This window comes from Phlebotomus argentipes, unplaced genomic scaffold (assembly GCF_947086385.1).
Source record: "Phlebotomus argentipes unplaced genomic scaffold, Phlebotomus argentipes genome assembly contig_6, whole genome shotgun sequence".
Taxonomy (NCBI): Eukaryota; Metazoa; Arthropoda; class Insecta; order Diptera; family Psychodidae; genus Phlebotomus; species Phlebotomus argentipes.
This window is the reverse complement of record NW_026776145.1, coordinates 5,024,729-5,046,773: the sequence shown is the minus strand read 5'-3', so window position 1 is coordinate 5,046,773 and position 22,045 is coordinate 5,024,729. Positions and strand designations below refer to the sequence as shown.

General features: G+C 48.2%; 8 protein-coding genes across 10 annotated transcripts; 4 read left to right on the top strand and 4 right to left on the bottom strand.

Moving 5' to 3' along the window:
• The first annotated feature begins 7 nt into the window (after nucleotides 1-7).
• Nucleotides 8-864, top strand: LOC132258181 (uncharacterized). The gene is made up of 2 exons (XM_059755337.1): nucleotides 8-673; nucleotides 764-864. The coding sequence occupies exons 1-2, from the start codon at nucleotides 8-10 to the stop codon at nucleotides 827-829; spliced, it is 732 nt and encodes a 243-aa protein (XP_059611320.1). The 3' UTR covers nucleotides 830-864.
• On the bottom strand, nucleotides 734-10,724 carry LOC132260451 (la-related protein 1). Of its 2 annotated transcripts, XM_059758569.1 has the most exons (9): nucleotides 9,971-10,724; nucleotides 9,164-9,727; nucleotides 8,945-9,053; nucleotides 8,762-8,871; nucleotides 5,463-6,241; nucleotides 3,552-5,395; nucleotides 2,703-3,018; nucleotides 2,391-2,642; nucleotides 734-868 (listed from the first exon to the last, which is right to left on the bottom strand). In XM_059758569.1, exons 2-9 carry the CDS (start codon nucleotides 9,722-9,724, stop codon nucleotides 832-834), a joined length of 4,008 nt encoding a protein of 1,335 aa, XP_059614552.1. In that variant the 5' UTR covers nucleotides 9,725-9,727; nucleotides 9,971-10,724; the 3' UTR covers nucleotides 734-831. The 2 variants fall into 2 exon arrangements, with proteins under 2 accessions (XP_059614552.1, XP_059614560.1); XM_059758577.1 differs by lacking the exon at nucleotides 734-868 and having other exon boundaries at nucleotides 1,182-2,642.
• Nucleotides 10,725-11,067: 343 nt separating this feature from the next.
• On the top strand, nucleotides 11,068-14,109 carry LOC132258176 (endoplasmic reticulum metallopeptidase 1-like). The gene is made up of 6 exons (XM_059755324.1): nucleotides 11,068-11,172; nucleotides 11,231-11,267; nucleotides 11,325-12,797; nucleotides 12,857-13,041; nucleotides 13,219-13,377; nucleotides 13,440-14,109. The coding sequence occupies exons 1-6, from the start codon at nucleotides 11,164-11,166 to the stop codon at nucleotides 14,100-14,102; spliced, it is 2,526 nt and encodes an 841-aa protein (XP_059611307.1). The 5' UTR covers nucleotides 11,068-11,163; the 3' UTR covers nucleotides 14,103-14,109.
• A 35-nt stretch (nucleotides 14,110-14,144) lies between these two features.
• Nucleotides 14,145-16,831, bottom strand: LOC132260516 (general transcriptional corepressor trfA-like). 2 transcript variants are annotated; one of them, XM_059758695.1, is made up of 4 exons: nucleotides 16,607-16,831; nucleotides 16,109-16,377; nucleotides 15,378-15,526; nucleotides 14,145-14,589 (listed from the first exon to the last, which is right to left on the bottom strand). In XM_059758695.1, exons 1-4 carry the CDS (start codon nucleotides 16,829-16,831, stop codon nucleotides 14,387-14,389), a joined length of 846 nt encoding a protein of 281 aa, XP_059614678.1. In that variant the 3' UTR covers nucleotides 14,145-14,386. The 2 variants fall into 2 exon arrangements, with proteins under 2 accessions (XP_059614678.1, XP_059614687.1); XM_059758704.1 differs by lacking the exon at nucleotides 14,145-14,589 and adding an exon at nucleotides 14,596-15,248.
• Nucleotides 16,832-16,974: 143 nt separating this feature from the next.
• Nucleotides 16,975-18,239, top strand: LOC132260475 (transcription initiation factor TFIID subunit 7). Its single transcript, XM_059758612.1, has 2 exons — nucleotides 16,975-17,075; nucleotides 17,137-18,239. Exons 1-2 carry the CDS (start codon nucleotides 16,989-16,991, stop codon nucleotides 18,235-18,237), a joined length of 1,188 nt encoding a protein of 395 aa, XP_059614595.1. The 5' UTR covers nucleotides 16,975-16,988; the 3' UTR covers nucleotides 18,238-18,239.
• Nucleotides 18,240-18,247: 8 nt separating this feature from the next.
• Nucleotides 18,248-18,973, bottom strand: LOC132260539 (riboflavin kinase). The gene is made up of 3 exons (XM_059758730.1): nucleotides 18,865-18,973; nucleotides 18,654-18,805; nucleotides 18,248-18,596 (listed from the first exon to the last, which is right to left on the bottom strand). The coding sequence occupies exons 1-3, from the start codon at nucleotides 18,950-18,952 to the stop codon at nucleotides 18,372-18,374; spliced, it is 465 nt and encodes a 154-aa protein (XP_059614713.1). The 5' UTR covers nucleotides 18,953-18,973; the 3' UTR covers nucleotides 18,248-18,371.
• Nucleotides 18,974-19,187: 214 nt separating this feature from the next.
• On the top strand, nucleotides 19,188-20,787 carry LOC132260482 (gastrula zinc finger protein xLCGF3.1-like). Its single transcript, XM_059758625.1, has 4 exons — nucleotides 19,188-19,301; nucleotides 19,373-19,697; nucleotides 19,759-20,436; nucleotides 20,515-20,787. Exons 2-4 carry the CDS (start codon nucleotides 19,551-19,553, stop codon nucleotides 20,785-20,787), a joined length of 1,098 nt encoding a protein of 365 aa, XP_059614608.1. The 5' UTR covers nucleotides 19,188-19,301; nucleotides 19,373-19,550.
• On the bottom strand, nucleotides 20,778-21,998 carry LOC132260531 (peroxiredoxin-5, mitochondrial). The gene is made up of 2 exons (XM_059758716.1): nucleotides 21,780-21,998; nucleotides 20,778-21,425 (listed from the first exon to the last, which is right to left on the bottom strand). The coding sequence occupies exons 1-2, from the start codon at nucleotides 21,864-21,866 to the stop codon at nucleotides 20,964-20,966; spliced, it is 549 nt and encodes a 182-aa protein (XP_059614699.1). The 5' UTR covers nucleotides 21,867-21,998; the 3' UTR covers nucleotides 20,778-20,963.
• Between the last annotated feature and the right edge of the window lie 47 nt (nucleotides 21,999-22,045).

The following is a 22,045-nucleotide window of genomic DNA, read 5'->3' as shown; positions in this document are numbered from 1 at the left end:
CAGTGTCATGGGGAACTTCTGCTGGAGGCGCCGCGTCGCTCCCACCAGCGGCACTGCCTTGAGTATCCTTCTAGTGGGTCTCGACGGATCCGGGAAGACTTGTCTGGCGAACACTTTGCTGAAGACTCGCCTCAAGGGCGTTCCCAAGCCCACAACGGGCTGCCAGGTGTTTCCTGTCACGCTTCAGGGCAGCCAAATTGAGGTAACCGAAGTCGGTGGTCGCGAGGACGTGCGTCCTTTGTGGAAGCACTACTTTCTCGACGCCCTGGGCGTCGTTTACGTGGTGGACGGCAGCAAATGGCAGCGATTGGCGGAATCACGCGACATTCTGCATCAGCTCATGCAGAATGAACTGCTGCAAACGAAGCCTCTGCTGGTGCTGGTGAACAAGCAGGACAAGCGCGATGCGGTGGATCATCTGGACGTTATAGATTTCTTCGAGATCTCGGACTTTGCGAACGCCTTCAAGACTCCAACGCTCGTGATCGGCGTGAGTGTGGATGAGGAGGGATCAAAGCGCCTCTCGGAGGGATTCAACTGGCTCGTGACTACTGTTAAGGACAACCACGTGGCGCTGACGAGGAGGAACGAGATCATGCGGGACATCGTGAATCAGAAGGGCAAGAAAGGACGCTCTCTGATCAGAACTCTGAGTGCCAGAGTGCGAAGAAAGGTAAAAAGCGATTTCCAAATAGGACAAAAAGGACTGTTATTGATCAATGCAGAGTACAAAAAAATTGTTTTCCCTTCTCCCTCTCTCCAGAAACGCTCGCTCGGGAGAAAACTGACACGGAAGCGCCCCAGAACAGCACCGCAGCCGCCTGACTGATCTCAATGCGATGCCAAAACCTCAAAACTCTGGGAATATCTGGGAAAATCAATACAAGAGTTTGGTGTTGAAATCTTTTTTTCTTATTTTCTCTCATTTTCTTTTGATTATTTTTTCAATCCAAAAAAATCATTCAACGATGTTACATGTTTTTGTGTTTTTATATTCTCCATCATTAAAAATATAGTGTTTAAATGTAGTATAATAATATTTAAGGTAAATCAAGGTTTTCTTGTATTTGCATATTTGTTTTTAGTAAACGATAATATAGGATTATCCGTGGTTTTTCAACTTAATCCAGCGCGAGGATTTATCATATGACAATTATAATTTTTCTTCACCATTGTATTCCTTTCTTTGCATTTAAACTGTGACTGCATAATTATGGTTTTCTTTCGCAGATCAGAAGATAATGAAAATTATTATTATTATTTAAAAAAAATGCGCACAACGTTTTACTCTTCAGTGTTCCTTCTCCTCTTGTAAAGCCTTCGATTGGCCAAATATGTTTTCGCTTTGTCTTAAAGTTATCCTCTTTTATGTGTTTCATTCCTTCATTATAATATATATTACAAGTTTATATCATTTCATTAAGACTAATCTTATTTTTTTTTGTATATTTTCTTAATTTTTCTTCATCATCATCAGTGTAAATATTCTATCTCTCATTTTTTATTCTTCTTTTAAAACACACTCGCATTATAATTGTAATAAGTTTTTTCTTCCTTCTTTTCATCATTTCACAAGTACATCTCTAAATGTTTATCATTTATGTCTCCTCTTCTTATCGCTCTCTCTCTCTCTCTCTCTCTCTCTCTCTAAATCAAAAGTGTAATTATAATATTTTCGCATTCATCTGATGTTCCGCCACTAAATCAAAAATAATGTCGTAAATATAAACGAAAAAAGGGGTGGTGAAAGAATATAAAGAAAAAGGCAACATTTATCAACTACAGCAGAACTGAATTGTGAACAAAAACAAGAAAACATAAGAATGGATAGCATTTCATCATTAGTTTAATATCGTTTAGCACGTAAATTCTCGCTCTTCTCATTTTCACACAAGTTCTTCAATTTTCTCGATTCATAAAAAAAAGAAAACAAACCTTTGGGACTTTTGCAGCGCGAATCTTTCTAATTTTTCCCCTCAACTCGCGCAATATCATTGTTTTGCTCGTGCTTCACTGTACGGTTTTAAATCCTTCAAATGTCTGTCTGTGTGTGTGTGTTTTTGCTGCACAATTTCACGCCCTCAGAATTGTTACTTCTCGCAATAATGGAAAGTTGTTTTTGGGAGATTTTCTTATCAAAAAAAGAAATCATCTCAAAATGTCTTTAGCATAAATCGCATGTCACACACAAACACACGCTAGAAAATCATAACATTGTTGTAACTCTGTTGTTTTTTTCTTTGCTGAGCTTTTTTCCGCGTCTCATTGGACGCATAGCGCGAAAAAGTCCCATTTGGCACCTCTCCAACTCATTCTCCCTGCCTTTCTCACATCTCTGCAGAGGCGGGAGAGCACATCTATTTAAATTGTTGTGAAAACGTCTGACTCACTTCTTCGCCGGAGCGTCAATTTTGGACTTTTTCGCCTGAATCTTGCCCCCATCGGCACCTTTGGTCACGCACGTCGGCATAGAATCTGCGACAGACGACGTGCTTGGCGTGCAAATATCACGTGATGGCCCGTCAGCAGGATGACCGTGACTCTGCTGCACCTTCGTCACCTGCTGCACCTGATTCCTCTTGTACGAGCGCATTGTCGAACCAAAAGAGCCCGCTCTTGTGCGTTGATTGCCGCCACCAAATCTGCAATTCACCCACAATTCAGCTCACAATCATTCCCTCCGTCATTCCCCATTCTCTCACCTTCTATCACGATTCTGCTGAACATTGCGATTGCCAAGAGATCCAACGATGGGTCTCACCTCCTGCTCACCGTCTCCAGCAGCTGTTGTAGCACCTTCACTCTCCGACACGCTGCGATGACGCCGCTTGTCCGGCGACGTCCTCAGCGATCCCACACCCTGAAGCATCTCATCCAGCTGAGGCTCCACCACGCGGAAGTCCTCGATTGTCTTGAACTTGGACAAGTAGTCATTCAGCACCGGGTCAACAGTCAACTTGGTCGAGTTCTTGTAGTATTTGATGAATGCCCAGAATTTCTCCAGTCCGTACAGTTGTCCTGAAATTTAGGCAGAAACGAAAGATTGAAGGAATGCTTCAAAGATCAATGAAGTGTCTGCAGAGGCATGAACTTTGCCACATAGTCTAATTTTATACTCATAATCCAAATAGACTAAAACTGGTTACTTGGGTCATGCAGATGTTGCCAAGCCAAAAATTCCACGCATAATTGATTTTACGATCAATTCCACGGCAGTATGACAATCCTAATATCACTTTATGAGCACATTTTTATATTTTTGCTAATTTATTCTCCCTCCATCATCAAATGAATAGAAGAAAACAAAAGCAATTTCAGTAAATTAGAAAAGGAGGAAAATTCACGCTTCTGTGCGACTGTTTATTGAAAACAAGTCATAAAAGTTCCGAATGAAATGATATATTTTTGCACTCCAGACTTCTGTGTGTGTATATTGAAATTGAGTAAATAATGTCATGTTTTGAAAATGTAGTTCAACAAGTTGTCGACAATATTTGGCAAACCTGGTTTAATTGCGATATCAAATATCAATGAATCACATTCACACTCACCTTTCTCATAGTCCCTGATCGTCTCCGCTTGGAAGTCCTCGTAGAGATGCGGTCTGAACTTCTTCTCCAGTCCGTACGAGTAAAAGCGGAAGAGACACTCGAGTCCATAGCGGAATCCCGTCTCTGCGTCTTCCATGGCCAGTTGTCTAAATTCGTCATACATGCTCTTGTTGAAGTTCTCACGCAGGAAGAACGACCAGAAGCGGAACAGCGTATTCATCTCCTGTGACTGTCCAGGACCCATCCTCTTGCGATCCTTGAGGCATCGATGGTGATATTTGTAGTACGCCTGCTGCGTGAAGTTGTTCTCCTTCAGCAGCGCATGCGACGGATGCTGGAACACGGGCAGACTCTGTGGCACTGAAGATCCATAGCTGGACGCCGTGGGACTCGTGCCCGCTGAACTGCCCATGCTCGACGTCCTCGGCCGATGCTCCACAACGTCCATCACCCAGCCAATGTGGTTCTCAACGGGGGGATTGCTAGAGTGGCGTGTCTTTCGCTTCCTCGGCGTTCGCGGATCCACCAGTTCGTCCTTGTTCACAGCATAGAAGCGTGCCTTGCGATGGGCACCACCAGGCGTTGCAGCACTCGTGGATGCATCGAGATCGCCTGCGGCCTCGGCAGCCGCCTCTGCGGCGCCGGCCTCTGTGAATGTGGGCGGAGGCGGTGGTGGAACATCGGGATTGATCTTCTTGGCGACACGCGGAACGAATCTCTCGAAATCCTCCTGTGTAATCACATTGACTGTCTTGTAGCTATTCGACGTTGGACGTCGATTTGCAATCCACAGATCCTCCTCATAGTTTATGAGACCATCATTGATCACCTGCTCCAAGTCCTGAGCTATCTTTGTGCGCGTCGTCCAGTCACCAGTGCGATCGTAACCCTCGTGCTTCGGCGTCCGATGGCTCATCACTTGTGTCACAATGAGAATCTTATTGATATCATGATCCGACAATTCGTAGTCCGACTCATCGTCCGACCAGTTCTCCGTGAAGTGGTTCACCCGTCCGGACGTGGGGATGTCCAGCTCCTCATCAAACTGAAAGTCCAACTCCTCCTTCTCCGCCACGGGCGGCCGCTGACTCTGCTTTCCCTGCTGACTCACATTCCCAGCCGGTTTTGGTGTTGTCTCCTTGCTATTATTGTGCTTCGATCGCCTCTTCACCTCGCGCCACAGATCCGAATCGCTCTCCTCACCCTCGTCACGCCTTAAATTATTGTCAGTCATCACCTTCGCCACCTCAGCGTCCTCATCATATCCATCCTTTGGCAGCTGATCACTTTTTCCACTCACTCGCTTCGAATTGTCTTTGAGTTTGGCCGGCGGCACAAATTCTGGCACATCAGGATTCAAGTCATCCTTCATCCCACCAATTCCATTCTCCTCCACACGCTTCCCCTCACTCACACCCTCAACACCCGTTCTCGAGCGAAAGTTCCTCGGCACAGGGGGCGGCGGAATCTTGCTGAGAGGAGTCGCGGCGAGTTGACTTATCGGCACCGCCGGAACTTCCACTGGAACCACAGGAATCGGCGCTGGCATGACTACTGGCGGTGCTATGGGATTTTGAGCGACTGGCGATGGTGTTGCAGCACCATCGAGAGTCGATATAATCGGCCACTTGGCTGGGTCTGACTTGGTGCGTAATTTGAAATCATTGACAATCTCCAGTTTGTCCGAGTCACGAATCGCCTCGATGATCAGCGCGGTGTCCGCATTGAGGGCCTGAACACGATTGAAGGATGCTATCAGCGTCACTGGGATGAATCCCTCGGGATCCATCTTGCGACGCAAGAAGAAGTCACGCAGCAGATTCTCCTCACTGAAGTAGTACTCTCTGAAGAAGGAAGCAAACAACAAGTTAATGCCAGAAACTTCTTTCCATATATACTCTAGCAACTTACATTTGTCTCTTGATGCACTCCTTAAGACTAGGTTGATCCATGGTCGGATATGCGGGCACCCCATTGAAATAGTAGGTACCCATGAAAGGCATCATGTAGGCCGCCAAATCAGCACCCTGTTTGGCCACCGTAAACTCCCTGAAGCGATCGGGATCGTGCATGATCACATGCGGATCCACAGGCGATGCGGCATTGCCGGCACGCGAGGCACGACCGCCACGTCTCGGTGCCGGTCCGGCGCCGTTGTGATGCACACTCGCCGCCGATGAGCGTCCAGAGTTACCCTTGAAGCGACGATTGCTGCGGCCACTGTACTCCGGAGCACCGCGACGTCCGCTGTGCTGAGCTCCACCGTAGAAATCACCGCCACGTTGGTGGTAATCATCGCGTGCACCGCCACGTTTCCCAGCACGTGACGGCTTCGACACATCGATGTCCAGCGGCACCCACTTCTGCCGGAAACCCCGCCGATTGGTGCCACTCGTGCCGGCAAGTGGCACTCCAGCGTCAGCACAATTCACGTGATTCATGCCATTCACTTCAGGCTGTGTGCGTGTCACGCTAGTCACGACTGGCGGGACTTCCTTTGCTGGCGGCGTGGGCGCCTTCGCTGGTTGCTGCAATGGTGTTTGCTCATCATTTACAGCCACAGGCGTCGATTCAGCTGCTGGTGCATTCGCAGGTGGCTTCTTCACCTCACTGGGACCAGCACTCGCACCACCATTTCCCGGAACTCCACCCAACAGTGGCCAGTCGCCCACATTTGTAAAATCACTCGCCTGAAAAGAGTGAAAGAAAAACATTCAATTACTATCTCAATGCGACACACACAAGTCATCGTGCGCACAAAAACCACCCAATTTCCCGCACCATTTCGCAAAAAGACCCTCGGGGACCCAAATAATCATCTCATCAGAAAACCGTTCATTGAGTAATGAATGATTTATGGTATGATTGAGGCAGGGATCAAGAGACAGAGTGGATTCCATTGGACTTTTGCACACAGAACCAAGAAATTTTCAGTAAGAATAACGATTCCCAAACTCCAACTGGAATTTGTACACGTGAATGATTAATTACCCAACGTCAGCTCATGGGGAGCACAAGACATTCCTACACACACAGAGATCTCTCCCCTAATCAGCCATCAAGTGATCCCACACTGACAGGAAGATTTCTTCCTGATCACGAACCACACACGCAACTCAGCATGTTTACTTTCCTACCATGCTTTTACTCATTAATTCACAATCGAATGATTTATTCTTCCAAGTCCAGATAAATGGACACTTGAGATCGTCACTGCTTCTGGGCAAATTTCAATTCAGCAACACGGAGATAAATCAATTTACTATGATTGGGGAAAATCCCTACAATCGCAATACAGTAAAGAATCTCTGTGATAACAAGTAATCTAATCATTATGGTTTGAAAATAAAAAAAACTGACCCCACTAAATCTTCCCTTTAGCTACCTTCCCACCCACAGACTACGGCGTCATTCGCAGCTCTCGTGGTCAGCGATAAGATACCCTCTGGCAAAGGGTATAAAAGTGCCACGACACCTTGTCCAGCCAATACACTTTGTCAGTGAAGTTTCCCGTGAACATGAATCGCTTCCTTGCAACTCTCGCCGTGCTGTGCGTGGCTTTCGCCGCCGCTCAAGCCAGTAAGTCTCCCACAAGGTCTCTCTCTCTTCCGCCTGACCAACATTCTCTGCTCCACAGCGTGTCCCACGATCATCACCCGCGCCCAGTGGGGAGCTCGTAACGCCAACACCGCCGCCCTGCCACGCGTGCCCGCCCCATTCGTTGTGGTGCACCACACTGCCGGCGCCTTCTGTTCCACGCAGGCCGCCTGCTCCCAGCAGATGCGCAACATCCAGGGATGGCACATCGACGGCAACGGCTGGGCTGACATCGGTTACAACTTCTGTGTCGGCGAGTGCGGTCTCGCCTACGAGGGTCGCGGCTGGCGTCGTCAGGGCGCACACGCTCCCGGATACAATAACCAATCCGTCGGCGCCTGCGTTTTCGGCAACTTCACTTCCCGCAACCCCAATGCCGCTGCTCAGCTTGCCCTTCAGCGCCTCATCAACTGCGGCGTTGGCGGCGGACACATCGCCACCAACTACTGGCTCATCGGACATCGTCAGGCCGTCGCCACTGCCTGCCCTGGAGACGCCTTCTTCAACCTCATCCGCACCTGGCCACGTTTCAACGCCAATCCCAGACCTTTGTAAATCTCACCCCAACTTGGCTACTGAACTACGCATCGCCCTTCGGACTACTTATCATCTGCAGCACAGAAGCAATGTGACGTTGTGATAAAGATGGGAGAAATACAGAGTAAACTTTTCTAACAAGTTTCTTTCGCAAGCATATTTTTGAGTTTTTCAAAAAAACACCCTTAATGGATTATGTTCTAGAAAATGTAGTTAGCATTGATCTGTTATCAATTCTGGAGAATCTTTGCTGCTAAATTAAAAACTCTTCAAAATGGTTGAATTTTTTTTCCAGAAAATGAATCGCACTTTTACAATTTCAAATCGCAATTCTTTAGAGTTGAGATCCTCACATATTTCTCTATAAAGAGTATCTTGAAGAAAGACAAAAATATCTCGCTGATAATAAATTATTGTTATCTCGCGGTCCACAAAAGAAAACTGTAGTAATTTCAACAATCTATGCGTATTTTATTTTAAGATCAGTGCTTCAATTGCTTAAAAATTCCTTTAAGGATGGATTACAGATAACATAACATGCAAAAATATATATTTCCAACCAATGATAATTTCTGTGAATTTAATTTTTCGTGAACTCTCAAATGCAGCACGTGCAAATAATCACTTCGATAAGAATTTACATAAATGCCAGTATCGAGTTTATTCATTCCCAGAACTCTTTAATGGCTTTATATATTTTCCCCGGTGACTTTTGTGGCAATTGCACTAGTTTAGATAACGAAATCATGTACAAAACCACAGGGAGCACTCAATTATCCAATAACGATTGCGATAAAAACCGATCGCGTACACTTTTTCCAACCTTGCTGGGGAGGGAAATTTTCGACGTGATCAATGTGAAACGTCGACATTTACATAGAATGGGGCGCGCGCGCTTGAGGAACTCTCAGATTGCCTCTTTCAACGACTTTTCACGGTGTGCGAGAGAGAAAATTGTGAGCGATAAGACTCGCGTACAAGACTTGACCAATGGAGTTTCATTTTTGATAAACGAAATCATCGATAGAGACGTCCCAAGGTGATAAAAAGGTTGATTTTCCATACAACTAATTTACCTTATTGCTTTTGTGTTGCTGCTGCTGTTTCTCCTCTTTGAGGATCTTGGCAATATTGGGTGTTTCCGGTTGAATGGCAACTTCCTGGACTTTGGGCTCGTTCTCAGGTGCTGCAAGATCAGAGAAAAATCACTTTAGTTTGTCAAAATTCCCACCAATTTTTTACACGTTTTCGACAGAAACCTTTCGACTGCTCTCCAACTATCCGGGTCTTTTGCTGCTCTTTCGGCTGCAGAATTCTCTTACTCTTGAGCACATCTACATCCGGCGCCACTTCTGTCTGATTCTGAATCTGTCGGCGATGGAAGAAAATAAAGTGTGTTAGCACCGGATGGAATTTCAGTGAATTTCTAGTATTTGAACAAGTGTCAACAGCAACACACTTCCACGTTTTCAACTCACCTTCCATGCATTCACTGTGGGAATTGGAGCCTCCACGAATTTCTTCGGTGCCTCCTCCTTAGGCGTCTTCTCCTGCCCCCCATTGGCCCCATTCGTAGTCACATCTGCCGCAGATGTACTTCCGTTGGCCGGCACTTTGCCATTCTTCGCCACCGCGGCCTTCCGGTCCGCTGCCGGTGCCTGCTTTGGCTCCGGCTTGGCGGCCGCCTTCAGTTGCTGTCGCTTCTCCTTGCGGCGCTCCTTCTTCGTCAAGGATGCCACGGGAATGAAGCTGTCGTCGTCCTCCGGTTCACCAGCGGGCGCTCCTCGAGCCTCCCGAGGAGTTGTGGTGTCGGCGGTGCGTGGCGCCTCCTCGGCCACCTTGTCCCCCAGGACGTTCTCCTTGTTATTGTCGTTGCGCTGCTTCATCTCCACCAGGGAGTGTCCGCTGCCCGCCTTCAGACTGTTCACCACGTTCGCGTAGGATGAGTTGGCCGGCGCTGTCGATGTGCCATGGTGTGACGGCTGATTCTCGCTCGACGGGTTCAATGTGGTGCTCTTCTCCAGCGTTTTCGTTGCCATAACCTTAAAACAGAGAGACACAGTGACACACTGACATTAGCGAGTCTAGCCGAAGACGGGGCGACCGCAGGGCGCTCCGGGGGTCTCCGCACTGCGCCGGAGGGGCGAAGGGAGACACTAGTGGCTGGACTGGGGGGCGGTGGAGCGGAATATTCACGGGAGAATGGGTGAAATGCTGGAAAATCGGTCGTCGATTGGCGACAGTGGGCATAAAAGTGTGAAGAGATTACACAATAAAGTACATACTTCTCACGTTTGTCGCTGTGTTTGTAGGCTGTTTTTACGATGCCGCCCCTCTCGCTCGCACTCCCGGGCAGCCTTCTCTGTCTATCTCCTCCCTCCCAACGAGATTATCGGGAGAGAAAATGTAATATTCAACACGACACGATCACCGCGACGTGTTATGAGCACACCATGACTGGGGGCGCTACTGTTCCATCCACGCCGCGCAGCCCGGCGATTCCTGGCCAATCGCTCACGCCACGGAGATCCTGATCGTGCTCCTCAACGCAGTTCACCCAACGAAAACCTCCGCCACTGTGTTGGTGTGTTGTGCAAAAAGTCACTCTCTCTCTCTTTCTCTTTCTCTCTCGCTCTCACGCTCTCGCGCTGGCCGGAGACACGAGTGTCCGGAAATGGACACGAAACAGGCGCCCCCACTGCACTCGCAAGTCGCCACCAGCGTGCGAAATCCGCGAGTTGGGAAGAAGTGAACAAAAGTGTGCCTCTCGCTCGCTCGCCCCCCGAAAAAAGAACGTCACAACTCGCGACACGAACCCGAAAGGTGCAAACTATTTTTCCACCAGTGATAACCACTTTTCGTGGCCTTTCACCCCTTTTCACGGGTCACTTGCACGCGCGCACACACAGATGAGATGCCAAGCGTCAATAGGAGACACTTTTCACCGCTTTTCACACGCTAAACTCGCGATTTTCCACAGAATTAATACAATTTCTTGCGCACACTTCCATGTGGTTATGTGCCGAAAGGAGACCGATTTTTGACAAACGCCAAATTTCTACCCGAATGGCGGCCGTTCACCGCCCACGGCGACATCTGCAATCGCATCGCTCGCTCCACGAGGGATTTTCCCAATCAAACTCCCCGATATTGCTCAATTTTCCGAAAGCAAGAATCTCTAAAGCAATTTTAGATTTATCATTTGGCCACCAAATTTCCCTTCGGTGGAAGAAATCATGCTAATTCATATAAGCAATATTGATATGATTGACAACTTTCTCTATTCGCCACCAGAGCGTGAGATTTGAAAAGCTATCCGTTGGGCCTACTTCCCCCCAATCCTGGTAGCTAGAGGAATCCTCAAGAGACCCATTTCCTTAGTGCCCAGTGCGCATGCTTGTACCTTCTGCGGATAATGTGCTCTAGTGCTTGAGGTTTTATACTTTTCCATCAATTTCCAACCACAATTTCCGCATAAATGTACATTGTAAGTGTCTCTGAATCCACATTGAAGCATTCCCAATCCAAATATCTACCTTTTGCAGAAGGAGTCCAGGAGAAGAGTCCTCAATCCCAACTGTGGTGAGTATGCGGCAGTAGAATGCCCAGGGGAAAGTAACAAGTTTCCCCCCTTTGCAGATTATCCGAAGAAGAATGTCCACAATGTGGCGGAGAAGTGGTCCGTTGTGGGACTCCTGATGATCTTCATCTGCTGGCAAATCTCCCTGACAATCTATCAATGGAGCCCCGCTGAGGGCAGTCTCTCAGAACAGGTGCGTGAGAGCTTGAGAGTCCTAAATGAGCGCCTGCGGAACAAGGAAATCAACACAACGCTTGATTTCCTCAAGGAAGAGATCTCCAGGATCGAGAAAAATGCCCACAAAGAGCAGAGAATCACTGCTGAAACTGCAATAGTGTCTGGATCGTATCATAGACAGCATTCGACGAGAGTTTATCACAATATTGAGGCCGTATCAGTGAAAATAGATGGAGAAAGTAGGAATTCCTTCCTTGTCGTCTTCGGGAGTGAACAGATATTATATGATTCCACTTTGAAGAGTGGTCACGAGGCGGCAAATCTGTGCGCAGCACTGGAAATATTGCGATCTCTTACTCAAAGTGAGAAGAAGCCTAAAAATTCCCTCATCTTCCTCTTCGGCGGCCTCCAGGAATTCCTAAGCGAGGAGAAAACACATCTCTGGAAGAAAGATATTCGTGGAGCGGTGTTTATTCCTCATCTTGGTGCCGATGGTCGACATACAGTGCAATTCACTGAACAGGATTCGCACTACTTAGTCAATTCTTATGCTAAAGGCACTCCTGGCGCCAGCACTCAAGCTGCCCTGGAGGACTTTGCTCACCTGACAGGCCTTGCACGGGACTACGGTCTCAGGTTTTCATCGGAGAAGCTCAAAGTCCCTGCCATGAGCTTCATTCCGCAGGAAGAATTCTTCCACAGCACAAAATTCGATTCCGTCAATTCAGTCTCCTCGTCCGGACTCCAGAGGCTGGCCAGGAGCGTCCTGGCGCTCCTCAGGGATCTCTCCATGTTGCCTCGAGTGGAATTCCAGTCGCCAGGGATTTACTTCGACTTCCTGGGCGTCACTGTGATGCACATCAGTCGCCCTTTGGCTGCTTTCTTCGTCCTCCTAATCGCCATCCTGGCTGTGGCAGTGCCGTTCGCCTCCCTTGCGCACTCCACGAGGGATTTCCACGCGAGATTCATCTGGATTGAAGCACTGTCGACTTTTATCTCCGCCACGATGGCCGTCTTCGTAACAGCAACTGTGATCTACGCGATCGCGGTGAATCTGGACGCTAGCGGGAAACCGATGTCCTGGTACGGAAGCCACTGGCTTTCTCTGGGCCTCTACAGTGTCCCCACACTGGCTCTCCTCTGCTTCATCCACATCCGCAAGGCGAATCCCGAGGCGCCCATCAGTCTTGGCCTGAGAGTTCAGAGCGCTCTGCTCGGCATCAATATCGCATGGATTGTGGTCACCGCGGGACTTCTGATCAGCGGCTACAGACTCTTCTACCTGCCCACAATCCTCCTGGCGCTCTCTTTGATCCCAACAATCGCAATTTGGCTGTTCAATCTTCAAAATACAGGTAAATGCTCAAGCCATGCCTAAAACACTCTCTCAGCGCGACTCATTTGCATTTCTCAGTAAATCTGTGGCTGTACGTCCACCTCGCTGGCCAAATGATCATCATGACGTGGACCAGTTTTGTCTACCACACCACAATTCACATGCTAATCCCAAGGACTGCCACTCTCGGAGCCACGCTCAATCCGGACTTGGCCATTGGAGCCGTTTGCGCCACTTTCACATTCTTCACCACCAGCTACATGGTGAGTCGCCGCCACATGCTTTCGGCCAGCGGGGCTCAAAAGAGCATTCAGCATGCAAAATGGAAAAAAATTGTTCTCTAGTTCTTCCGGCATTGCTTCCTGATATATGCTAGAATGTCGCTTTTTCTGCAGAATAGCTCAAAATACATTCGCTATGATATCTTATCGCGTTCACAGGTGCCCTTGACGCTGCTGCTACCCCAGCGGAAGCACCTGGTTTACGGCCTGATGGGGACTTTTCTCGTCTTTCGTCTCATCCTGGCCAACAGTGGACTTGAGTTTCCCTACAGAGACGTCTCACATTCGCCGCCGAAGCCTCAGAGACTCATCTTGATGGTAACCTTAAGGCGCAATCTCAACGAATGACCCAATAAATTAATCAATAATCTTTATTTCAGCACACTTTGAGAACATTCTACGATACTGGCGGCAGAATCAGGTACACAGATTCGGGATTCTGGATGCAGGAGCTGGACAGGAACTCCAGAAAGACTCTGGAGAGTCTCTCAGCACCTGGAATGCCAATTCCACAAAACGACGCTGATCTCTGCGCCATCGATGTCGCCTGTGGCCTTCCTTTCCACCACGAGGATCAGCTGAAAACAGGAGGATTCTGGCTTCCAGCATCCGGACCTCTGATTCGGGATCACACACACCTGAAGCTGGAGTCCAGAAAGGTTGTCACTCCTGTTGTGCATCAGCTGGACTTGTCGCTGATCCCCAAGAGAGAAATGGCTTTAATGATTCGCCCGAGGGCGAATGTCTCTCTGATCCAGTGGACTTTCAGCCGGGAAATTCCGCCCATGAGAGACTTTATCAGTGACAAAAGTCACTTTGTCACCGTTGAGAGTAGTTTTCCCGGGAATACGCTCAATTTCACGCTCACACTGAAGATCGCAGAAGGTTCTGCACCAGAAGTCCTCCTGGACATCCTTTTGGTGGCCATATTCAGGAATCTCTCGGCTGAATTTACACCCACATTCACGAACATGCTCGTGAAGATTCCGCCCTGGGCATCGGCGTCAGCCGCCTTGGCCACAGTTAAGAGTTACACATTTTGAAGAGAATTTTCCAGGTTTTACAAAAGAAATCTCAGCACATTTTACAGGTTTTTTCCACCTCTTGCAATTGTACGCTTTTAAACAATTCCAGCAATTTTTCCAACATCTCAAACAATTCTAGGCGTAGAAAAAAAATTTAATATCTATTGATAAATTTGTGACGTTTTTATTGAAACCCAGTTTGAGGCAATACGTTAAAAATAAAAATTTAAAAAGAATTGTTACGCGCGAATGAAGAAGACTTTTGTGCTATGTACAAGAAATATATACAGAAAATGCATTATTTATCCCTTGTTTTTCTGCAAGTGCGGATTTGCCTTGAGGTCATCGGCACGGTTTTGGGCACTCTCCGAATTGATGTACTCGTGGTACTCAATGAAGCCGTCCTTATTCCTATCCATCATTCCCAGAACACTCTCCACAATCGTCTCCAGTTGGGCGTCCGTGTACGTTGCCGCCTGAATGTCAGGATCGCTCGGGATTTCGTCTGTTTGTTTTTTTCAAGTCGTGTTTTTGCATCACAAGGAAAATTCGTCCAAAGAGACACATTTTAGAGAGAGTGAACAGCAAAATCACAGAGAAGAGGAAAATAGAGAAGGAAAACACTACAAAATGATAGGCTTTCAGCTACAAGAGAGAAGATCCTTCACCACAATCTACAATGCGAAGTGAACGGGGAAAAAGAGCACAACAACAAAACTTAACAATTGGAAAAAGGATTCTTTATCTTCTTTTATAATCTCTCCATGGGAATGTCACAAGAAACTATATCAATTAAATTATATTGGCCGGCAGGAAAACGAAAAAAAAAGTCTGTACAACGCAAAAATGAGATGGTGAGAGATTCTGAGCAGAGCTGGAAGATTCAGGAAGTGAGAAACAGCGTCAGTCTCTTTCTCTGCAGATCCGTTTTGTCAAGAATATTGTCACGTGTCGGTCGATCTGCCCTTAAGCTCTCTTACGGCCTTTGTTGGTGGCTGGCCGCCTTCTGCTGCGCCTTAATGAACTCCGGATAGTCAATGTAACCGTCGCGACTGAGATCGTCCATCTGCAGGATGGGATCAATGAGGGCCACGAGCTCCTCGTCGGAGAACAACTTCTCCTCAACCTGAGGCTGGCCCTCGCGGTGCTCTTTGCTTCCCTGTTCTGCACAGCGAAAGCATGCGGAAATCAAGCGCCCCAATGACAGGAAGGATGTGTGAAAAGCATCAGACATCACGCGAGAGAGAAACAATTAGAGACAAATACTCGGGAGGGCGAAATCTACGGACTTACCGTGCCAGTGAATTAGAGACTTTATCAGCTCGCATCCGTCCAGTTTGTTGTTATTGTCCGAATCGTGCATCTTGAAGTAGTGAAACTGAAGCTCCTGCTCAGACATTTTGCTAGTGTCGATCGGCACCTCCAAGTGCTCCTTGATGTGACTGCAAGTACAGTAAATTGCCGTTAATGTTTCTCTTATCGCATCACTTTTCAACCGTGAAAAGTCTGGACTTGTTTGCAATGGCAAATTATCTTTCTGTTTGCTTTCATAACTCTTGAGATTTGCTCTTTTCAGCTGAATAAATATAATTTGTATCTTGAGAGGAATGTTAGAATATCGGAAATTTTCCGATCATAGAGACGAAAAATACTAATAATGAAACACAGAATATTTTCAGTTGTCTCAATACTATCTTTTGAATTGAACCATCTTCTGAATTTATGCGACTTTTGTAATTTTTTGTGCTTCCTTCCTTTCGCTCTATTTTTTGCGCTTTAGATTGTCTTTAATTCAGTTTAAACCAGTTTTTTTTTAATCGCCTTATGCATAAATCATTCTAGTTGAAATTTCTGTGCGAATTACAGTTATAATCCGAAGGGAAGGCTAGAAAATTTGTGCGATTTTAAAATATTCCTCTCTGGACCACGCGTAGAAAATTCACGTAAAAAACAGCCTCTTTAATCTTTAAAGGGCCCGAGAAATGCGAAAGAAACGAGATGGAAACCCTTCAAATGTCACTCACTCTCTTTCCTCTTGGATGTTGCCGGGATTGAGGACTTGTGGCGGCTGGCCGTGCTGTCCGTGCTGTGCGTGTTGCCCGTGAGGCTGGTGATGTCCCTGCGGGGGCGCCTGATGGTGCTGAGGCGGAGGCTGCTGGTGATGCTGGGGCGGAGGCTGCTGGTGCTGGACATTTGGCGGCGGACCGCCGTGCTGGCCATGCTGTGGCTGCTGATACTGCTGATTAGGCACTTGCTGTTGCTGATACTGTGGCACCTGCTGCGGGGGTGGTTGCTGAAATCATATTTCACAAGCAATTAGGAAAATTCCGAGAAACTCTTGGTCCAGTCGACAAAGTCCGTGAGGAGGAAAAAGTGAAAGTCTTGCGGTGTTCGCCAATTTCTCAAGCATTTCCATGACCTCGACAATTGATAGCGGGATTAAGCGGCGGGAAATTTCCCATGTTATCACTAAAGCACACTTTCCTCGTCACGAACAAGCTGGACCAGTCAAAAATACCCACGTATTGATTTGGTGGCACTCCAGGAGCGACTCGCTGACTCAGCGCAACGTGCAGGAAAGCCAGGAAAATCACTGGTTTCACACTCGACAGGGACTTCATGTCACTGCTCTTGGTCGGCGAACATGCAAATGAGTCAGGAAGCCGGAGAAAATTGCGGAAAACTTGCTCAGTTCTTGTCGCGTTGGAACTTTGTGTGTTTGGCAATTTTTTCACTACACCTGTCATAAAAGTGGCGGCAGGTTGCCCACCCCTGGCTCGCAACTGCCACTATTGTCCGCTGCGATCGCTAGTGGTGGTGGTGTTTTTCTTCGGCAAGAAATTTAGCAGCGTCTGCTTTTCTGAAGTTTTCCTCGCATTCCAAAGCTGAAAATTGCTGAGAAGTATGCACGAGAAGGCGAAGCACGCTTCAGACTCCCGCCGAGATGATGGAGTTGAACTGGAGACGCAGTTGATCTTGAGAATTCCCGAGGTGAATTTCATAACCTCTTTGTCTCGAAGTCAGTCTCTGATGATTGTGTTTTCCTCTCCAGGAGCCAGCTAAAGCCCTCCGAGAGGCCATTCAGCAAGGCGCCAACAATCTCAAAGATCGCCTCAACATCCGCCTTGAGAACGACATTCGCTATGGCGAAGTTCGCTTCGACAACTGGTATTTGTACGCCAAAGTTGTCGATCTACCCACAGTCATCGAATCCCTGAAGACAATTGACAACAAGAGCTTCTACAAGACGGCGGACATCTGCCAGATGATGATCTGCAAATTTGAGCCAGAACTCCCGACGCCCGTGGAAGAGGAGTCGCCCAATAAGAACAAGAAGAAGGACCCGAACAAGGTGGACAAGAAGTTCCTCTGGCCGCACGGCGTCACGCCTCCGTGCAAGAACATCCGTAAGCGCCGCTTCCGGAAGACGCTGAAGAAGAAGTACGTTGAAGCGCCTGAGATTGAGAAGGAGGTGAAGAGACTTCTGCGGTCAGATAATGACGCTGTGAGTGTGAAGTATGAGATCATCAATGAAGAGGAGGAGCGCAAGCCGGGCGATAAGCCATCCGGGGGCAAGGCAGGAGGATCCAGGGAGGCTAAGGGCAAGGCTGCGCAGAAGAATGCGAGGGACGCTGAGGGAATGAGCGGCTCTCAAAGTCTGGACGTGGGAGAGCACGACATTTTCGGTGGCGAAGTCTCGTCTTCCGAAGATGAGGACAATAACATCAACGTGCTGGACTTGGATGAGAACAGTCGCTTGTCAGCTGATGATAGTCGCTTGTCGGACTCGAATTCCATGCATCTGGACCAGGAATTGAGTCGCGGAGAGTTCAACAGTCATCAGAAGGGATCTGCAATTGGACTGGATCAAGCTGGACCTTCGGGCGTTTCCCATCGCCGGGACTTTTATGATGATCGTCACGACTCTGACAACGAAGGTGAGTATCGTGAGGGAAGTCATGCGAGGATTAGCGAGCTCAGACAACAGTTGGACGAGCTTCGCCTTCAGAGGATGCAAAAGGAGCAGGAAATCTCTTCGATTGAGAATCAAACGCTGCGACAGAGGATGCAAGACACGCTGGATAGCGTTGTCAGGCAGATTCACAGCAAGGAGTTGGAAGTGCAGGAGCTTGAGGGCATCGTGATGCCGTGAAAAGTCTGGATTGTTCGCTAAGTACTTGCATTTCCCGCATATTTCACAGAATTAAAGGCAACGTTTTGCTAAAACCTACGATAGAGAGAGAGATTGTGTTCTCCTGGGAATAATTGGAGCTAGTCTGAAGGATCTTATAGATGCCCATTGGTCGTATTGATGAAAAAGGGATCGCTTTTGAGCTTGTAAAATTCTGGTGTGTCGAGGAGTTTGTCTGAATCCGCTACATCTTGCTGGATTGCCTTCTTGAGGTTCTCCAGCGTGGTGAAATTGGCCTCTGGCCTGAGGTAATGCGCCACGCAGACTTTCAGCGTCTGATCATAGAAATCCTGCGGGAAAGTGTGAAGGATATGCGTTTCCTGGAACAGCAAAAGATCTCTTAATGCGCCATTCGAAGCAATTTGTGAGGTACGAACCATCGATTTCTCTTTATTGTCGAAGAAGGGATTCCATCCCACGCTCATGACCATTTTATGGACATCTCCGTTCGCCACTTGAGCCCAGCCGCAGTAAATTCCAGTGGCAAAGTCCGCAGGCAGCGCTCTCACCACCTCCACAGGGTAATTGGCTGCAAAAATGATGGCGAATTGCCTTAAATTCTCCAGCAGAGTCATCAAAAGGTCTCACCTGTGGGAAAGCCAAGTTCCGTGCCGCGCCGAAAGCCACGAATCACCTTCCCGGACGTGAAGAGAGGCAGAATCTCCTTCACCAGCATTTCACGTGGGCACAATTTCACAATCACGGTCGCAAGTCATACAATATCTTATCGAGAAGTTTCACTCCTCACCATGATTTTACAGACTGACCAGTGCGACTCATTGTAGTTAATTGAAATGCGGTCATGCGGTGCCAGGGAAAAAAATTGCTGAACTGCTTCAGTACTATTTAGCTTGATGAATTTCCCAATGGAGAGAGTGACCGTGAGTTGCCGCAATAAGTCGAACTGCCTCGCGAACAATGGAACCCATTCGTGGCTTCTTAGATTCCTGCTGTGGCAAATATGACTGTGTCGCGCGACAGATTTGACTACAAGCCAGAAAATATAGATACTATTTTCATGCAAGGTAAGCAATCAACTACTCACTGAGCAGCGTTAACATTTTCTGTGCAATCTGGGCTTCATGTTCTCTTTCAGCAAATGCAAATAGCTGGAACTGCGCAAGATTGAGCGAGATCCGAAGAACTGACAATTTCATGACGGCGCGTCAACTTCCCTATCTTCAGTACACACCACTTCGCCAGAGATACTAGGTCAGGAGGAGATATCTCTGTCGGCTTCCCTCGGCTGGAATTCCATCTAGATAAGTCGGATCATGAGCAGATGCGAAGAGACTGGTGCCAAAAAGTGTCGAACTTGCTTGGAGGAATGCAAAGAATCGGTTTCTCTGTTCCAGCTTGCAGAGATTTCCAGGAGAATATCAGATGTGGCATCCTTTCTCAAGGAATTGACTGATCTTGAAGTACATTAGCGCACAAGGTGAATTCCTAAGGAGTAATACTGATGAAATCTTTCCCTTGCAGATCACCGAAGATGACGGTTTGCCGGCTTTCGTCTGCCTGGAGTGCTTGGATAAAATCACCAGCGCTCTGGCATTCAAGGACATGTGCATAACATCAGATAGTATCCTTCGTGGTGATTCGAGAACGAAGACTGAAGAAAATTCCGTTGGACAGCAAGTTGGGGGCGAAGAAACTCCTCGAAGGGGTGTCAAGAGGAAGAAAACCAGCAGCAAAGGCAGGAAGAAGGCTTCCAAAAATGAGCCTTCTTACAAGTGCAACATCTGCTGCAAGATCCTCAGCAACTCAGGCTCCTATCGTTATCACATGCGCCTACATTCGGACGAGACTCCGTATCTGTGCAGCCAATGTGGTGAGAAGTTCAAGACCAGGAACGCCTATGATGGTCACATGATGACGCACAACTCCAACAATCCGCACACCTGCAACATTTGCGGCAAGTCCTACAGGCAGGCAGCTTCCTTGCGATGCCACGTGCTGAACCACACTGGCGAGAAGCCCTTCCTGTGCGTCGTCTGCGGGAAGGGCATGACGCAGAAGAGTGGCTACAAGAAGCACATGCTCACGCACACAGGAGACAAGCCTCACCAGTGCGACATCTGCAACAAGAGCTTCCGGTACTCGAGCAATCTGCACGTCCACAGACGATCGCACAGCAACACGAAGCCCTACATTTGTAATGTGAGTGGAATCTCCTCCGTGAAGGTTTCTCACACAATCCATTAAGCACGCATCAATTTATCACGCCGATCTTTGCAGGAGTGCGCCAAGAGGTTCCACACGAAAGAGCAGCTCAAGCGACACGTTCTCATCCACACAGGAACGAAGCCTTATGCCTGTGACTTCTGCAGCAAATGCTTCAACCGGCGCAGCACGCTGAAAGTGCACAGATTCCTGCACACGGGCGAGAGGAAGTACAAGTGCACGCTGTGCCCCAAGAGCTACATCCAGCAGCACTGCCTGGTGAGTCACATGGCCACGCACGGTGGGAGGAAGTCCGCGCAGTCGAGCGAAAGCCAATCTAGTGTTTAGAATCTGGACTAAGGTCGATTTATTCCGTGAAGTATTCGAATGCTAACAATGCTAAGTAGTAAATTTTTCTCTAAAATATAAGAGGATTTCATCTCGAATATCGCTAAATTCCTGGGTGAGATACAAAGGTGTAATTTCAGGGATCCTACTGATGGATTTGGGAAAGGCTCTGATATTCACTTAAGCTTGAGTTTGTCCGCCAGCGAGCACGTGAGACCCGTGCCGTCCGGCTCGACGTTCAGGGCTGTCACGACGCCGTCCTCGATGACCATTGAGTAGCGCTTGGAGCGCAAGCCGCCCAGCGGCGGCAGATCCACGCCCAAGTCCACCGCCTTGGTGAACGCGCCGCACGGATCGGCCAGCATGCGCACCTTTCCGCCGGCTGCGTGGTCCTTGCCCCAGGCGGACATCACGAAGGGGTCGTTCACGGACACGCACACGATCTCGCTCACGCCTTGGCCCTTCAGCTCCTCCGCCTTGTCCACGTAGCCCGGCAAGTGCGTCTTGGAGCAGCCCGGAGTGAAGGCTCCCGGCACAGCGAACAGGATGACCTTCTTGCCGCGGCACAAGTCCGCCGTGTTGACCTTGTTCGCCGGCGAATCCTCGAACAAATCCGCGCCGGGCAGCTTGTCACCTTCCTGTTGCCACGCAAAGAGCGTTCGGTGTATGAATATTTAACAGTTAGTCAAACAATTCAAGGTAAATTGCGGGGCATTAAAATTTCATAGGTATATTCCCACAGAATCGATGCTGGGCCAGCATCGGTTTTGGGGTCAATAGGAGAGAGATTTCTCCAGCATCTCACGAGATAATCGTCACGATTTCGCTACAATCTCCAACACTACGAAAAACCACTTCTGTTGACTCTATTGAACAATCAGAACAATCGCAGTTCTTATCAGTGTTGGGCATTTTTTCAATTGCCCATTTGTTATGTAACGCCGCGTTTAATTGCCCAACAAATTACTGGCCGCACTTCGGCGACAAATTACCTTGATCTGGACCATTCTGGATGTGGAGATTGCCCTGCAGAAGCTCACTGCGATGCGTCGCGTTAGGAATAAACTTGGCGAATGCATTGTTCGCTCCCTCAAATCGATGCCTACTCACTTCGGATCCCCAAACCGGCCCCACTGTCACTCTTCGGCAGATCTCGCGAGGGCAGCCTTGGGCCGCGCTTTGCGCAATTCTTTACGCGGCAGCGTGTAGTGTGTAGAAAAGTCGTGGAAGGAAGAATGGACCGATTTAGAGACTTATC

What these genes read in the sequence shown, in the direction of transcription:
- LOC132260531 (XM_059758716.1), bottom strand. Translation starts at nt 21,866, where the DNA reads ATGCATTCGCCAAGTTTATTCCTAACGCGACGCATCGCAGTGAGCTTC. An exon ending in CCAGAATGGTCCAGATCAAG is followed by an intron (nt 21,426 to 21,779) that starts GTAATTTGTCGC and finishes GCGTGGCAACAG; the next exon opens with GAAGGTGACAAGCTGCCCGG.
- LOC132260451 (XM_059758569.1), bottom strand. Translation starts at nt 9,724, where the DNA reads ATGGCAACGAAAACGCTGGAGAAGAGCACCACATTGAACCCGTCGAGC. An exon ending in CCACAGTGAATGCATGGAAG is followed by an intron (nt 9,054 to 9,163) that starts GTGAGTTGAAAA and finishes CATCGCCGACAG; the next exon opens with ATTCAGAATCAGACAGAAGT. An exon ending in GAGTGCATCAAGAGACAAAT is followed by an intron (nt 5,396 to 5,462) that starts GTAAGTTGCTAG and finishes TTCCTTCTTCAG; the next exon opens with AGAGTACTACTTCAGTGAGG.
- LOC132258181 (XM_059755337.1), top strand. Translation starts at nt 8, where the DNA reads ATGGGGAACTTCTGCTGGAGGCGCCGCGTCGCTCCCACCAGCGGCACT. An exon ending in GTGCCAGAGTGCGAAGAAAG is followed by an intron (nt 674 to 763) that starts GTAAAAAGCGAT and finishes CCCTCTCTCCAG; the next exon opens with AAACGCTCGCTCGGGAGAAA.
- LOC132260482 (XM_059758625.1), top strand. Translation starts at nt 19,551, where the DNA reads ATGAGCAGATGCGAAGAGACTGGTGCCAAAAAGTGTCGAACTTGCTTG. An exon ending in AGGAATTGACTGATCTTGAA is followed by an intron (nt 19,698 to 19,758) that starts GTACATTAGCGC and finishes TTTCCCTTGCAG; the next exon opens with ATCACCGAAGATGACGGTTT. An exon ending in CGAAGCCCTACATTTGTAAT is followed by an intron (nt 20,437 to 20,514) that starts GTGAGTGGAATC and finishes CGATCTTTGCAG; the next exon opens with GAGTGCGCCAAGAGGTTCCA.
- LOC132260516 (XM_059758695.1), bottom strand. Translation starts at nt 16,831, where the DNA reads ATGACAGGTGTAGTGAAAAAATTGCCAAACACACAAAGTTCCAACGCG. An exon ending in GAGTGCCACCAAATCAATAC is followed by an intron (nt 16,378 to 16,606) that starts GTGGGTATTTTT and finishes ATATGATTTCAG; the next exon opens with CAACCACCCCCGCAGCAGGT. An exon ending in GTCTCTAATTCACTGGCACG is followed by an intron (nt 14,590 to 15,377) that starts GTAAGTCCGTAG and finishes AAAAACAAACAG; the next exon opens with ACGAAATCCCGAGCGATCCT.
- LOC132260539 (XM_059758730.1), bottom strand. Translation starts at nt 18,952, where the DNA reads ATGCTGGTGAAGGAGATTCTGCCTCTCTTCACGTCCGGGAAGGTGATT. An exon ending in GGAACTTGGCTTTCCCACAG is followed by an intron (nt 18,806 to 18,864) that starts GTGAGACCTTTT and finishes TCATTTTTGCAG; the next exon opens with CCAATTACCCTGTGGAGGTG. An exon ending in ACAATAAAGAGAAATCGATG is followed by an intron (nt 18,597 to 18,653) that starts GTTCGTACCTCA and finishes TTGCTGTTCCAG; the next exon opens with GAAACGCATATCCTTCACAC.
- LOC132260475 (XM_059758612.1), top strand. Translation starts at nt 16,989, where the DNA reads ATGCACGAGAAGGCGAAGCACGCTTCAGACTCCCGCCGAGATGATGGA. An exon ending in TGATCTTGAGAATTCCCGAG is followed by an intron (nt 17,076 to 17,136) that starts GTGAATTTCATA and finishes TTTCCTCTCCAG; the next exon opens with GAGCCAGCTAAAGCCCTCCG.
- LOC132258176 (XM_059755324.1), top strand. An exon ending in AGTCCTCAATCCCAACTGTG is followed by an intron (nt 11,268 to 11,324) that starts GTGAGTATGCGG and finishes CCCCCTTTGCAG; the next exon opens with ATTATCCGAAGAAGAATGTC. An exon ending in GTTCAATCTTCAAAATACAG is followed by an intron (nt 12,798 to 12,856) that starts GTAAATGCTCAA and finishes TGCATTTCTCAG; the next exon opens with TAAATCTGTGGCTGTACGTC.